The sequence below is a fragment of the Psilocybe cubensis genome, chromosome 12, assembly GCF_017499595.1.
Source record: "Psilocybe cubensis strain MGC-MH-2018 chromosome 12, whole genome shotgun sequence".
NCBI classification, from domain to species: Eukaryota; Fungi; Basidiomycota; class Agaricomycetes; order Agaricales; family Agrocybaceae; genus Psilocybe; species Psilocybe cubensis.
This window is the reverse complement of record NC_063010.1, coordinates 519,725-531,733: the sequence shown is the minus strand read 5'-3', so window position 1 is coordinate 531,733 and position 12,009 is coordinate 519,725. Positions and strand designations below refer to the sequence as shown.

General features: G+C 45.4%; 2 protein-coding genes and 1 non-coding gene across 3 annotated transcripts; all 3 read left to right on the top strand.

Moving 5' to 3' along the window:
- Positions 1-392: 392 nt before the first annotated feature.
- Positions 393-6,787, top strand: JR316_0012163 (Protein MON2-like protein; the record flags this gene model as incomplete). Its single annotated transcript, XM_047897795.1, has 16 exons — positions 393-428; positions 477-521; positions 573-639; positions 694-953; positions 1,000-1,353; positions 1,406-1,689; positions 1,747-2,061; positions 2,113-3,256; positions 3,314-4,823; positions 4,875-4,939; positions 4,995-5,270; positions 5,324-5,544; positions 5,604-6,064; positions 6,119-6,242; positions 6,293-6,411; positions 6,483-6,787. The coding sequence occupies 16 exons, from the start codon at positions 393-395 to the stop codon at positions 6,785-6,787; spliced, it is 5,586 nt and encodes a 1,861-aa protein (XP_047742684.1).
- A 3,021-nt stretch (positions 6,788-9,808) lies between these two features.
- On the top strand, positions 9,809-10,961 carry JR316_0012162 (putative oxidoreductase YoxD; the record flags this gene model as incomplete). The annotated part of the gene is made up of 8 exons (XM_047897794.1): positions 9,809-9,848; positions 9,904-9,940; positions 9,988-10,087; positions 10,145-10,555; positions 10,612-10,627; positions 10,682-10,770; positions 10,823-10,877; positions 10,936-10,961. The coding sequence occupies 8 exons, from the start codon at positions 9,809-9,811 to the stop codon at positions 10,959-10,961; spliced, it is 774 nt and encodes a 257-aa protein (XP_047742683.1).
- A 232-nt stretch (positions 10,962-11,193) lies between these two features.
- JR316_0012161 lies at positions 11,194-11,265 on the top strand. The gene has a single exon. It is a non-coding gene; the product is annotated as a tRNA-Asp (tRNA).
- Positions 11,266-12,009: the final 744 nt, after the last annotated feature.

Sequence of the window (12,009 nt, the reverse complement as noted above, 5' to 3'; positions counted from 1 at the left end):
AAGTTGTTGTGAGGTTCTGAAGGTTCCAGTGAGCACTGATCCAGTTGGCTCATTGCGGTTGGTTGATTGACAAACACCTTTCGGCATTATCGGCACGTCCAATATTGGCATACCTGCGGCCTAATGAGCTTGAGTCCATACCTACTCCATTCTTTTCTTGTTCTCCTCAAAACAAGGGCATTGTCGACGCATTGTCGCTGTCTGTAAACTATCATTGTATCTGCTACCACTTCTTCACTCTGGAGGGCTAAATATCTGTAAAGAATTTCCCCCTGATAGCGACTTCCGAACATAAATTATAACCATTGTTGGTTGTAGCGTAGATCTGCTTAAATACTGCGTGAGTCTCACTCGATACATATGGAAAAGTTTCCTGACGCTGCCCTGACAGAATGAGCTCCCTTGCTTTCTTGGTGACTGAACTACAGGTAAGCAACACTAGCGAAGAGTCAGATAGAAGCTCAATACGTGTTTAGTCTTTAGCAAGTGAAACGAGACGGAAGCACCCTGAAATACGCGAGGTGTTTGTCTGCTGATACTGTTGGACAAGACGGAATCTGACAGGGGAATAGGCTGCAGAAAAATCATTGGCTATTTTACGCGCGTCGCCGGAGCAGGCGACTGCCAACTTGGCTTCAGGTATGTCGCCGATTCAAGTCACTCTTTTGAACTTTTTTAAGGCTTCATTAATAGATGGACCTCAATCCGATGATCTTCTGAGACCAGTATTTATGGGATGCAGAACTAAAAACGCCAAAGTCGTCGCGATTTCATTAGGGTCACTTCAGCGTCTCATCGCACTCAAGGCCGTTCCCCAATCCGCCGTGCCTCTAATCATCAGCACAATGAGTGATGCGATGTCGCAAGGAGTCGACATTCAGCTTCGTATTCTTCAGACACTGGTTTCCCTAGTACCCAACTTCCCTGCCATCCACGGTGATCTACTAGGCGACGTACGTGTCCTGTTATGCATGTTGAATCACGCTGAACCATGATTAGGCTCTACTATTGTGCTTCAAATTACAAGAATCGAGAATCGCAGTCGTATCATCGACTGCTGCGGCGACTCTTCGACAGTTAGTCATGTTCGTGGTTGATAAAATGGTGCTAGAGGATCGCCAGGAGGAATCCGAGGAAATCCCATCCGCAGACCTGTCAGAGGTTCAATTACCTGACGGGACAACGAAATTACTTGGACCATCTGCGAAGGACGCGTTTTCTGTGTTCGAAGACCTTTGCCTCCTTGCCAATTCGGAGAAAGCCAATTTTCTCAAGCTCGAGTTTTTACACAAAACATTTGCACTTGAATTAATAGAAAGCGTGTTGACCAACTACCACGAGCAGTTTCGCAGGGTAAGCACGACGTGTTTAATGAAGGATGCTTCTAAGCTCAATTCATCTACAGCATTATGAACTTATCCTTCTTTTGAGTCATCACATGTGTCCTTTACTTCTTAAATCTCTCTCAGAACGTCCACAATTCCCATTACTGCTGCGGTGTACCCGTGTCGTGTTTCTACTTCTTAAAAAATTTTCATTGGAACTTCGAACAGAGTCGGAAGTGTTCCTGATGCTTCTGATCCGCATCATTAGTGAAGAGAATGGCCCAGACTCCTCAGAGCAACCACATCATGCACACTCTTCCAAACCGCTATGGATGCGAGTTTTAGCTATGGAGATAATGAGAGGGTTAGCTCGCATTTTATTGTCGTCATCATCGTTGTTTGTTGACTTTGTTCCCTTTAGATTATGTAGCGATGCAGAGCTCATCAGAAATCTTTGGGACCGATATGACGCTCTCGATACCGGTTCTAAAGCTGTAACATCGCTTGTTACGGCTCTCAAACGATTGGTGACGGAAAAGCCTGCGTTGCTTGGCGTCAGTCAGCAAATGGGAGGTATTGGTGTACAGTCAGAATCATCATCTAGTGCCACCGGAGCTGCGGCATATGGGTTGGATATGGCCGGAAGAGTAGCAAGTGCCACTGTTAGCGGTGTTGTCACAATGATTGGAGGGGAGGCAGGTTTGAGCTCGTATGGCTCAGCTATGAAAGTTCAATGGTATGTTCAAAGCCGCATACTAGCCGAACTCGACTGAATGCAATTTGTTAGTATTGATCAATTGGACAAAGCTGATGCGCCTGCAATTCCCGACGCGTACTTATATCTCCTCGCAGTGCAATGCATTGTCTCCCTTTCAGAAGGATTTGCCTCCTTTTCCGGGCCCATATACAGCCAAATTGCTCTCCAACGCCCTCGTGCAGCAGGCGATGCCGTTGTCCGCGCACCCCCTGCCTTAGATCTCGATGCATTACCACAAAATGACCCCCAAACACATAACTTGCGCACCGTGCAATCCATCATCTCGCAAGCATGGCCCGCTCTCCTCGCCGCTCTCTCTTTTATCATCTCCACAAATCTCTCAGATGAGCTGTTCGTCGAAGTACTCGCGAGCTATCAAGCGATGACCAATGTATCTGGAATGCTTGGCCTCACGACTCCGCGCGACGCGTTTTTCAATTCCTTGTCGAAGTTCGCTGTTCCTCCCCGTGTTGTGTCGAGCTTGGAGACTTGGGTTGAGCATCCGCCGCCACAGACGCCGCGATCGGCAACGGCGGCACTTTCAGAGGGGCTGGGACTAGGCGGGCCAAGTCTGCCCCCTGGTCTGTCTGAGAGAAACATGGCCTGCTTGAAGGTGTTTTTGGGCTGTGCACTTTTCCTTGCTGGAAGCTTAGGAGAAAGCTGGTACCCCGTGCTTGAAGCTCTGCAGAATGCCGATTCGGTTCTTGGTGTGATGGCGAGGAGCGGTGGTGGGCAGAGCAGTAAGAAGGGACTTTTCGGTGGCGTTGCTGCTGCTGCCTCTGGCCCAAGCTCGGGCGGTAGCGGCGGAGGCGTGCCTGCAAGTCGGTCCGTTTCATTGACAATGTCTAATTCACAATCAAATGTTAGCAACGCTCAAGCCATACGACACCCCTTACTTTCCGACCTTGAGGTTGAGACCATGCAAATGGCTGTACAAAGGCTGTTTGACTCATCGAAGAATTTGGAGGATTCGGCGTTCAAGGACTTCGTCAATGCGTTGTGTAAATTGAGTTCGGAAATGGTGGGGATGCAAACTACTGAGGTTGTGGCTGTGAACGTTTCTGAGACTGGAGAGGAGACTGGGGCGACTGGGACCACTTTGACCATCAACAAAAGTCAAGAAAGTTTTGGCAATCGCAGGAGGGTCAGTGGCATATATATCCCGAAGAATGTGGTAAGTTCATGAAGTTTTCTTCCAAACATTCTTTGAATTTTGGCTAACCCACAACAGAGGTCGGGTGACTTTGGCATTTCGAAACTAGGAGGAGTCGCCATGCTCAATATTCATCGGCTTATCTACCGATCGCCAGAGATCGCTTGGAACGCGACTACCAGTCATTTGCTGATGGTCATCGGCCTCCCCTTTGCTCCCCAATCCATCCGGATCCAAGCCGCCCGTGTGCTAGATGAAATTCTACTCGTTATACCGCGAAATCTGAGCTCAACAGGAGAGTTACAGGCCGAAGTCCAGCGCCGAGTTTTGGATGTTTTAGCACAGCAGATAATTCCTGATTCCAACGTTCCTCTCAACCAGCAAACTACAACCAGTGTAGAAATCAGGAGAATGGGCTTAGAGACCCTACATCAAATTTTGCAGGCTGCTGGGCATACTCTAGTTGTTGGCTGGGAAACTATATTTGAGATGCTGGGAAGCGTGTGTCTGCCTGCAAGTCAGAGCTTCGGTAGTTCAGGAGCTACGCGCCCAACGCGGTCAAGATCCACAGATTCCGTTTCCATTTTGAGTGGACCTCCTTCACCCGTCATCCGAACAAAGCCGCTGCCCATCGGGCTAAGCAACCCAACTGAAAAAAGCTATAACGCTTTGGTCAAGATCGCGTTCCAATCTCTGACCTTGGTATGCGATTCGGTTTCTAGTCTCTCTCCAGAGCATCTTCGTCTATGCATTAGTACTTTGGGGCACTTTGGACACCAAGCAGACACCAATATCGCGCTGACAGCCGCTGCCAGCCTTTTATGGAGTGTGTCGGATGCTATCCAATCCAAGCGCAAGAATATGGATGAAGAGCCGGAGTATAGCGAATTGTGGATGTTCCTCTTGCTAGAGGTTCTTGGACTCTGCACCGATTCGCGTGCTGAGGTTCGAGATGGTGCCATTCAGACGTTGTTTCGGACGATGCAATTGTATGGTGCTACTCTCAGCATGGACACTTGGGAACAATGCATATGGAAAGTTACATTCCCCCTACTAGATGCTTTGACGGATCAGATACGATCGCATAAAGGCGCTGACCAGCCTGATGAAGGCGTCGAGCATTCATGGGATGAATCAAAGATCCTCGCTCTGTACTCAATCGGATCGATTTTCAGCGACTTCCTTATTGACAAGATTATTCTATTGGATTCCTACACGAAAGCATGGGACGCGTTCATGGTTCATATCGAAGAAACAATCTTGACAGACAATCGGTGCATCAGCCCGCCGGCGTTACGCTGCCTCGAAAAGGCCATCAAGGCATTTTCAGGCGCTGAAGGAGTGATTCGAGTGCGGGTATCGGAGTCGCTGGAGAGGATATGGAAGACCTTGGTAGCGTTGAGTACTGCCGCAACAAAGAAGTATACTTCCCAGGTTGACTTAGAAAATTCTCCAAACCCACCATTTACTCAGGAGGGTCTGGTGGCGTATGTCGATGTGATTCAAGGTACTAGGAAAGCAAGCAAAGTAGTAGATGGAAAAGAGTGGGATCTACCAAGGCTGACTACGTTGATGGCAATCCTAAAAGGTAAGTTGATTTTTACTTCAACTCAATTTTATTCTTAAACTAGTTTTGTAGGTGTTTTGACCTACCCCCATTCGCCGGATTACAGACCTGATATCGATGCTCTCCCCCCTGTACAGGTATGTTCTTTTATTTGGGCATACGCATACTTAGCATTCTTAACTGCACTATTAGTCCGTGGTAATGGATACGATTGTCGACATCGATCTCAGTATACCAGGCTCTCCATCTCTCGTCATGCGCGACCTGTCTGAATACATCACCCTGCCATTCCTTGCCGCTTTTGATGTCCAGCCTAGCTCCAAAACTTCATCGCAGCAAACCCCTCAAAAACGCATCACCTACATCGCCATTTCGAAAAAGACCATGCCAATGTTGGTGGAACTTTTCTTGAGGTTCAAATCACACGAAGACATCTATGTTGATGGAACTTTGGAATCCGTCCTCTCAGTTCGTTTCCTTGTGTACACTCAGGGTCATCACGTTGAATCTTTTTATGTTAGGCATATTCAATACCTGTCAAACTGAAGTACGATTGTCCTGCACCTTCAAAGTACGGCAAGGATCTGCCTTTATGGAAAACTGCGACGACTTGCTTCCTCCGCATCGTAAAGGAGTCCACTTTACAAATAGATGCAATGGGGGAAAAAATAAATGATGAACGAATTGAAGGTATCTGGAGGCAGATTCTAGATGTCTTCCGTGGTGGTATTCTGGCTGACTGGTGCGTCAACTTTTCACTTTTTTGACCAGAGCTATTCATTCAATTCGACTTATTTTCAGCTCAACTGCGGAGAACTTCTCACTCGATGTTCAAGAGGCTGAAGAGAATTTTGATCTTGCCCTTATTGCATCTCTGGAGATTGATGTCGTACCGCATCTGGGTGGGCCCCGTGTTCCAGATGTGCTTGTGGCCCAGTTGGGGAAGATTCTTCTCCAAGGTAGCAAGATCTACAGAGTGGAGGATTCTGAGATGTCACCCATGACTTCGCGACCGTCGTCCTTCTCTTCTGTGTCATCAACAGCGGATGTGCCCTCGTTGTCTATGAGAAGAGGATCTACATCAACTGATGCTACATCGCCTGCAGTAAGCATAAGTCCGCCGTTGAAGGTTATCAAGGTGGATGTGGATGTTAATTACCCTGACCTTGGGACTACGGACTTTGGCAATTTGGTGCCGCGAGAACGATTTTCGTATTGGTGTTTCGACCTTTTATTCCTCATCTGCTCAGATGTCACGAGAGGTATTAATTTCCTTATCCTTTCCTTTGTGAAGTATTGACCATTTCTTTTGCCAGATCAAGAGCAATCGCGACGACGACTAGCTGCTTTAAGTTTACCTTCACTTCTTAATCGATGCAAAACTACACTTTTGGGATACGTGGCAGATGAATCATTGAGGGGTAACACACCATTCCCTAGGTACGTGTTTTTGGCATCTTTATTATTCTGATGCTTATGCATTATAATAGAGCTCGCGAGGAAGAACTTTTATATGTTCTTACTAAGATTCATGGCCTTCGGCTTTGGCCTGGATCACTGTGGGCAGCATTGTCCGACAAACCCACAGAATACTGCATCAATCAGCCAGGTAACGGATTTATTTTTGAATAAATCGAGGTTTCTCATCCTGATCAATCCACTAATTAGCAATTGGCAAAGATATACCTATACCCTCGACTCCTCAAGAACTCATTGCTGATTCGGTGAAACGGACCACTGTTGCCCACCTGTTCCACTTTTATCCCATCCTATGTGAAATTGCGTCAATACCACGCCGGAGCCCATCAGAGATCAGGATCTACCGCTCCTTGCACACGCGAGCTGATAAGATGGAGGTTGCTAGTGGAGGTGGCGAAGCTCTGGATTTGTTGGGCAGGGACAACAATTCTGTATCTGACCTCGACGCGCGGACGGTGGCGAGAGAATGTTTGAAGGAGATCGGACGAGAGATGGGCGTCCCCTGATAAATTAATGATGATACTATACCACGATGTCAATGGACTTGAAGGATTCTTTTTCAGTGTTTTTTTTTTCAGTAGAAGTATTAGCGTATATCTGAGATTTTCAGTTTAGTAATTCAGGCTATAGGTGACTTGTGTGGCCTGTTAATCCGGTGAATAATGTAGCATGTTTCTCCCGCAACCAGTGATAATCTGAGACAACTGCGAACAATGACAACTTTTAAGATGATTTAATTATACATTGATGGTAATGTTTGTATATCTGCTATAGACGCAGAAAAGATATAATATGACAAGGAGGGCAGACATGCCACATGTGAGAAACACTAGTAGATACACAAGAAAAGAGCCGGGTAAAGGGGAACCTGTTAAAGGGGTGACCATATACTGAGTAAACAATTGTACAGTAAGAGTAGTCGGAAATGGATGATGTAATGTCCGTTGAAGAAAGTCTTGTGAGTCTGTGCTGCTCAGGCAGAACCTAGAAACAGCAGACGCAGGGGCAACATAAGGTAGCTGTCAGGCATCCAGCACAGCTTACCATGATGAAGTAGTGTCAGCTATGAAAACTCGGGATAAAGGAAGAACTCACCAGGCAAAAGGCAAACAAATTGCATCAGAATTGTCCGGTCTGGATTGCTGTTGGACATAGATGACTTGTGGCTGGGCATGCGGCTGCGGCTGCGATTGATTATAGCCGCCTTGAGGAGGCCTGTACTCGGTTTGATACTGCTGTAGCTGCTGCGGGTAATATCCATGGGGCTGGGGCATTCCAGGCGCTTCTGCAAGGTAACAGGGTAGATATGAGATGTTCTGAGCTCAGAATGAAGAAAAATGGGATGCGCACGAGAGTTATAGTGCGCCTGTGATGTCTTCTCCGCCGTGTATGCAGGTGAAGGAAATGCTGGTGCCTCTTGACCCATGATTAGAATTGCACTTGATGAAGGATATTAATTCGATGATATCGCGTCTAACAGGCCAACGGATGGTCAGCTTCAAACGAACAAGCAAAGATCCAGGGTGTGCGCACCAAGCAAATAACACGAGGGTTTTATAATTCTGAGGAACAAGACTTGGGTATGATATGGAGAGGCTTCTGCGGGATAGCCAACACAAATGGGTGACGGGAGAAAAGATATGCGGGATATCTTGATATTGGCTTTTATAGCTGTGCTTTCGTGGCTCTGAAGGCCCAGTCACGGTAGGAACTTAAGAAACGTGTTCATTAGAAGCTGTGTCGGTACAAAAAAGCGATGGCTGCGGGTCTTCAATTCGGAGTGGCTGTGCATAGGCAAAGCCGAGTTCGGCGCGACCATGAAACTCAATTTGATTTTGTTACTCAAGCAATGGAGTTTTTGTTTTTGACTTGGAAACTTGAATAGTAACATGAGTGGCTTGCGGGAGATATAATCTGATGACAAAATCTGACGCTTTTCCTGGTCAATTTATTCAGTCGATCATTTTAAAGTAGAAAGAATGAAAGATATTCTTTCAATAAGACCAGTCAGCATGGCTCTTCTCGTTATTATTTTGCAATCAATCAGAAAGAACAGACCCTTGACAGGTAACAGACACTATTGATTGGACTGACAGCGTCGCCATTCTCTCAAGCCCTCATCAAATTTCTGTCTGGTCAAACCTCGTGGAACATGGCAAAATGTAACCCCTGAATCAAGAGAGTAAACGAATGGTGCAGAGAAAATCAAGACAAGTATTGACCTAGCTTTTCCACCTCCGAGTTTCTATGTTCATCATCGAAGAAAAGCTAGAAAGACTTATATCAAACAGCGTCTAAACAAACAGAAAGTAATGATGTACCATTTCTGAATAGGGTATACCTGTTCTCTCATGAATTTTCTTGAAATGCTTGATCTTCGAACCTGGGTTCACGTTTCAAGACTAAAGTATTGCCTGTGTTCGACTGGACTCACCTGGATATATCTCCATTTCATCGAAGAATTCGATTGCAGGCTTTAGATCAGGAGAGGAGTCTTTGGGACAGGGCGGTACAAGCAACAATCGAAGACACTGATTTGCACTGATCAGTCTTGAGGGTCAGTCTCGGCCTTTTTGAACAACTCCAGATGAAACCGCACAGGTCTGGAGCATGTGTTCGCGAGCAAGCAGCGATTACAACATGTCGGTCCACTTTATCGCCATGTGTCGGAAAGGAACGGGAACGAAGATCGTGCAGTATATGCGGCACATCGTCGTAGAAGGAAATGGTTTCCCCGTATCTGCGACAGTAAGATCGAGGAGTTCACTAGACGATGAAATTTTTTCATACTTGTCCAACACCTGGTTAATTGCAGTACCTTTCCTCCTCAAGGGTCCTAGATAGTTCTACGTCTCAATGAACAATCCAAATGTCTGGTACATTCCAGACCTGTGACATGAGTGTCGATCCATAGATCCCAGAGAGTATAACTGATGGAGATTGTATAAAGTTAAGTATGTTGTGCAGAGTCTCTCTGTGAACTTACTCTAAATCGAAAGCCACTAGCTGAGGATGTAGTTCTGAGTTACCATTCTCAGATTCAGTGCCCAAAATCATCCTTAGAGCAAGTAAAAGGTTGAACGGTGAAATAACTGAACGCATAATCGGTGGCACGACCTGCCCTAAATCTCATGGCATCACTTCGGTACACTTCTACCCAGATCCTAACCTTCGTTCTCCTTCGTTTCATTCAGGAAGCATTTCGAACAACTGTTTCAAACAGGTTCGAGAACAACTTGCTACACTCGTTAAGAAGTTTATCTTGAGGGACGCATCCTGATTACGAACGCACTGAAGAACGTAATCTTATAACTCCGGCTGTCAGTATAAAACTTGCGACTTCCAGTCTTTGTCAACATGTTCGGGCTGATTTATTTGAGAGAATATATTAGCAAGACGCGCAAGTTGCGCAACAAGTAATTTTGATCACGACATTGGCTTGCTGAGTAAAGGCCTGTCAAGTATAAAACTCACGCCATTTTCAGTTCATCTAGCTTCTCAAAACTAACACGAATAACCAGCAAGACATGGCATCCCAAACCCCTAAACGCGTATTGGTGGTTGCAGGTGTGTTTCGGGTAGCAATTGTCTTGGAAGTACCACCGTTAAAAAGAATATCCAGGACTTGGCAATGGTTCTGGTACAGGGGCCTCTACGGCGTGAGTACGGGTATCATACCGGCTCGTTGAGCACTCAACCGTTACAGGCGACTATTTGCGAAGAATGGATACAGTGTTGCACTCATCGCCAGAGGTGCAGACTCTGTCAACAAACTTGCTCAAGAAATCAATGGTTCAGGGGGGCATGTAAGTTACAAACTCATAAACTGTGGAACCAAGGTTTGAACAACACTTCATGGTTAGGCTGAACCTTTCCCTATCACCTCATATTCGAACGATGACGTAACTTCTGCTTGGACTGCTGTTCACGCTAAGTTCCCAAAGCCAGAATACGTCGTCCGGGTCGCTGTTTTCAACGCAGGATTTGGCGTGTGGAAGAAATTTCTGGATATCACGCCTCAGGAGATTGAAGAATCGTTGCAGACAAATGTTGTATCCGCGTTCGCCTTTGCCCGTGGGGCTATCTTAGCTTTCAAGGATAACGATATTGAGCAGCCCAACGGCAAGAAAGGGGCTTTGATTTTCACAGGAGCAACTGCTAGCACTAGGGGCAATGTCGTCACCAGTGCATTTGCGGCTGGCAAATTCGGTATCCGAGCACTCTCACAGAGCTTGTCGAAGGAGTTTGGGAAAGAAAATATCCACGTTGCTCATGTAAGAGATTTAATCGGTACGACTCATTTATTTGCTCATGTTTTTTCTCTTTTCAGTCGATTATTGACGGAGGTTAGTGACGGAAGTCTCACAAAATAAAGACTTTGCTAACACTCTTTTCTTCAGTAATTCTCGTTGATCGTCAAAGAGAGAAGAGGGACACTGAATGGCAAGAAAATGAAGATGTCCGCTTAAGACCAGAGAGCATAGCGAATGTGCGCTCCTATCCCTGGAAAGAAAAAACAAACTTACTAACCTTTTCATCAGTCTTATCTCTACCTTGTTAATCAAGATCGCTCTGCATGGACATGGGAGCTTGACTGTAAGTTTATGTCTTCTTGTATACGATACTATTCTTTGTCTAACATAGTTCGTATCAGTGCGTCCAGCACATGAGAAATGGTAGAGAATTTTTTGCTGGCTTTCCTGTATAAGATGATATAGCAAATCTGTTGTAACCCACCTGAGTAGAAAAGAATAAGAATCTCTGTGAAGACGCCAATGCTTCTTCATTTGCCTAGATATTACCACCTGCCAACAGGGTTATTAAATTGCAGTGGACACAAGTTGAACAATAAATGCGGTGATTAATTAACCATCATGAGGGTCATAGTAAAATATAATGACTATACAACATGTCTCTGTTAGTATATCGGTTAGTACACGCGCCTGTCACGCGCGAAAGCTGGGTTCGACTCCCAGACAGAGAGAAAAATTTTTGCATACTGTATAGCCTCAAACAAATTTTATCCCTCTTGAAAACGATAAATCAAAAAGAATAAGTCCTCTTTAGTCAAGATGTCAATGTCAGGCCTTCCTAGGGGAACAAATCTTACCAAAGACTTCCATGAATATTGAAAAGCAAAGCAATCGGTCTTTACCGTCGGCATTTGCCGTTGCGCTTATTTTAGGCGCCGAGAAGAATTAACGACTTCAATTTTATACACGATTAATTGCAAGCTAAATTGTAAAAAAAAAAATAACTTAATACAATGGTAACAGCACACTGTCTGTACAAGTTGCATAGAAATTTCCAGCAGTTCAATAAAAAGTTGCTACTCTCATTCCCAGGTCTGATGAATCTGGTTCTTTATAGAGTTTGGTTAAGTATTGATATGATATCAGAAACAAATTGGAAAACAACACACCTTTCTCCGCATATCACCAAGCTCCACACCCGAATCTACGTCCAAATCTACGTTTCTAACAATCTGAACTTTTACTGGTTCGTTGGGTTCGATAGCAGTTCTGGAAGGCAAACCAGTTCTCCCGGTGTATTGTGATCTTCCATTGGTGCTGTCGTGAGTAGATAGGTAGTTGTGTGCTGTTCCAGTAGAGGTTTGCCGACGATTATTCAGAACAGCAATTAGACAATTTGTATACCTAGAGAAAATATGAACAGGCATGTTCTGAAATGTAACTTGGTTAAAATGGCCTACAGCTTGCTTAGAATA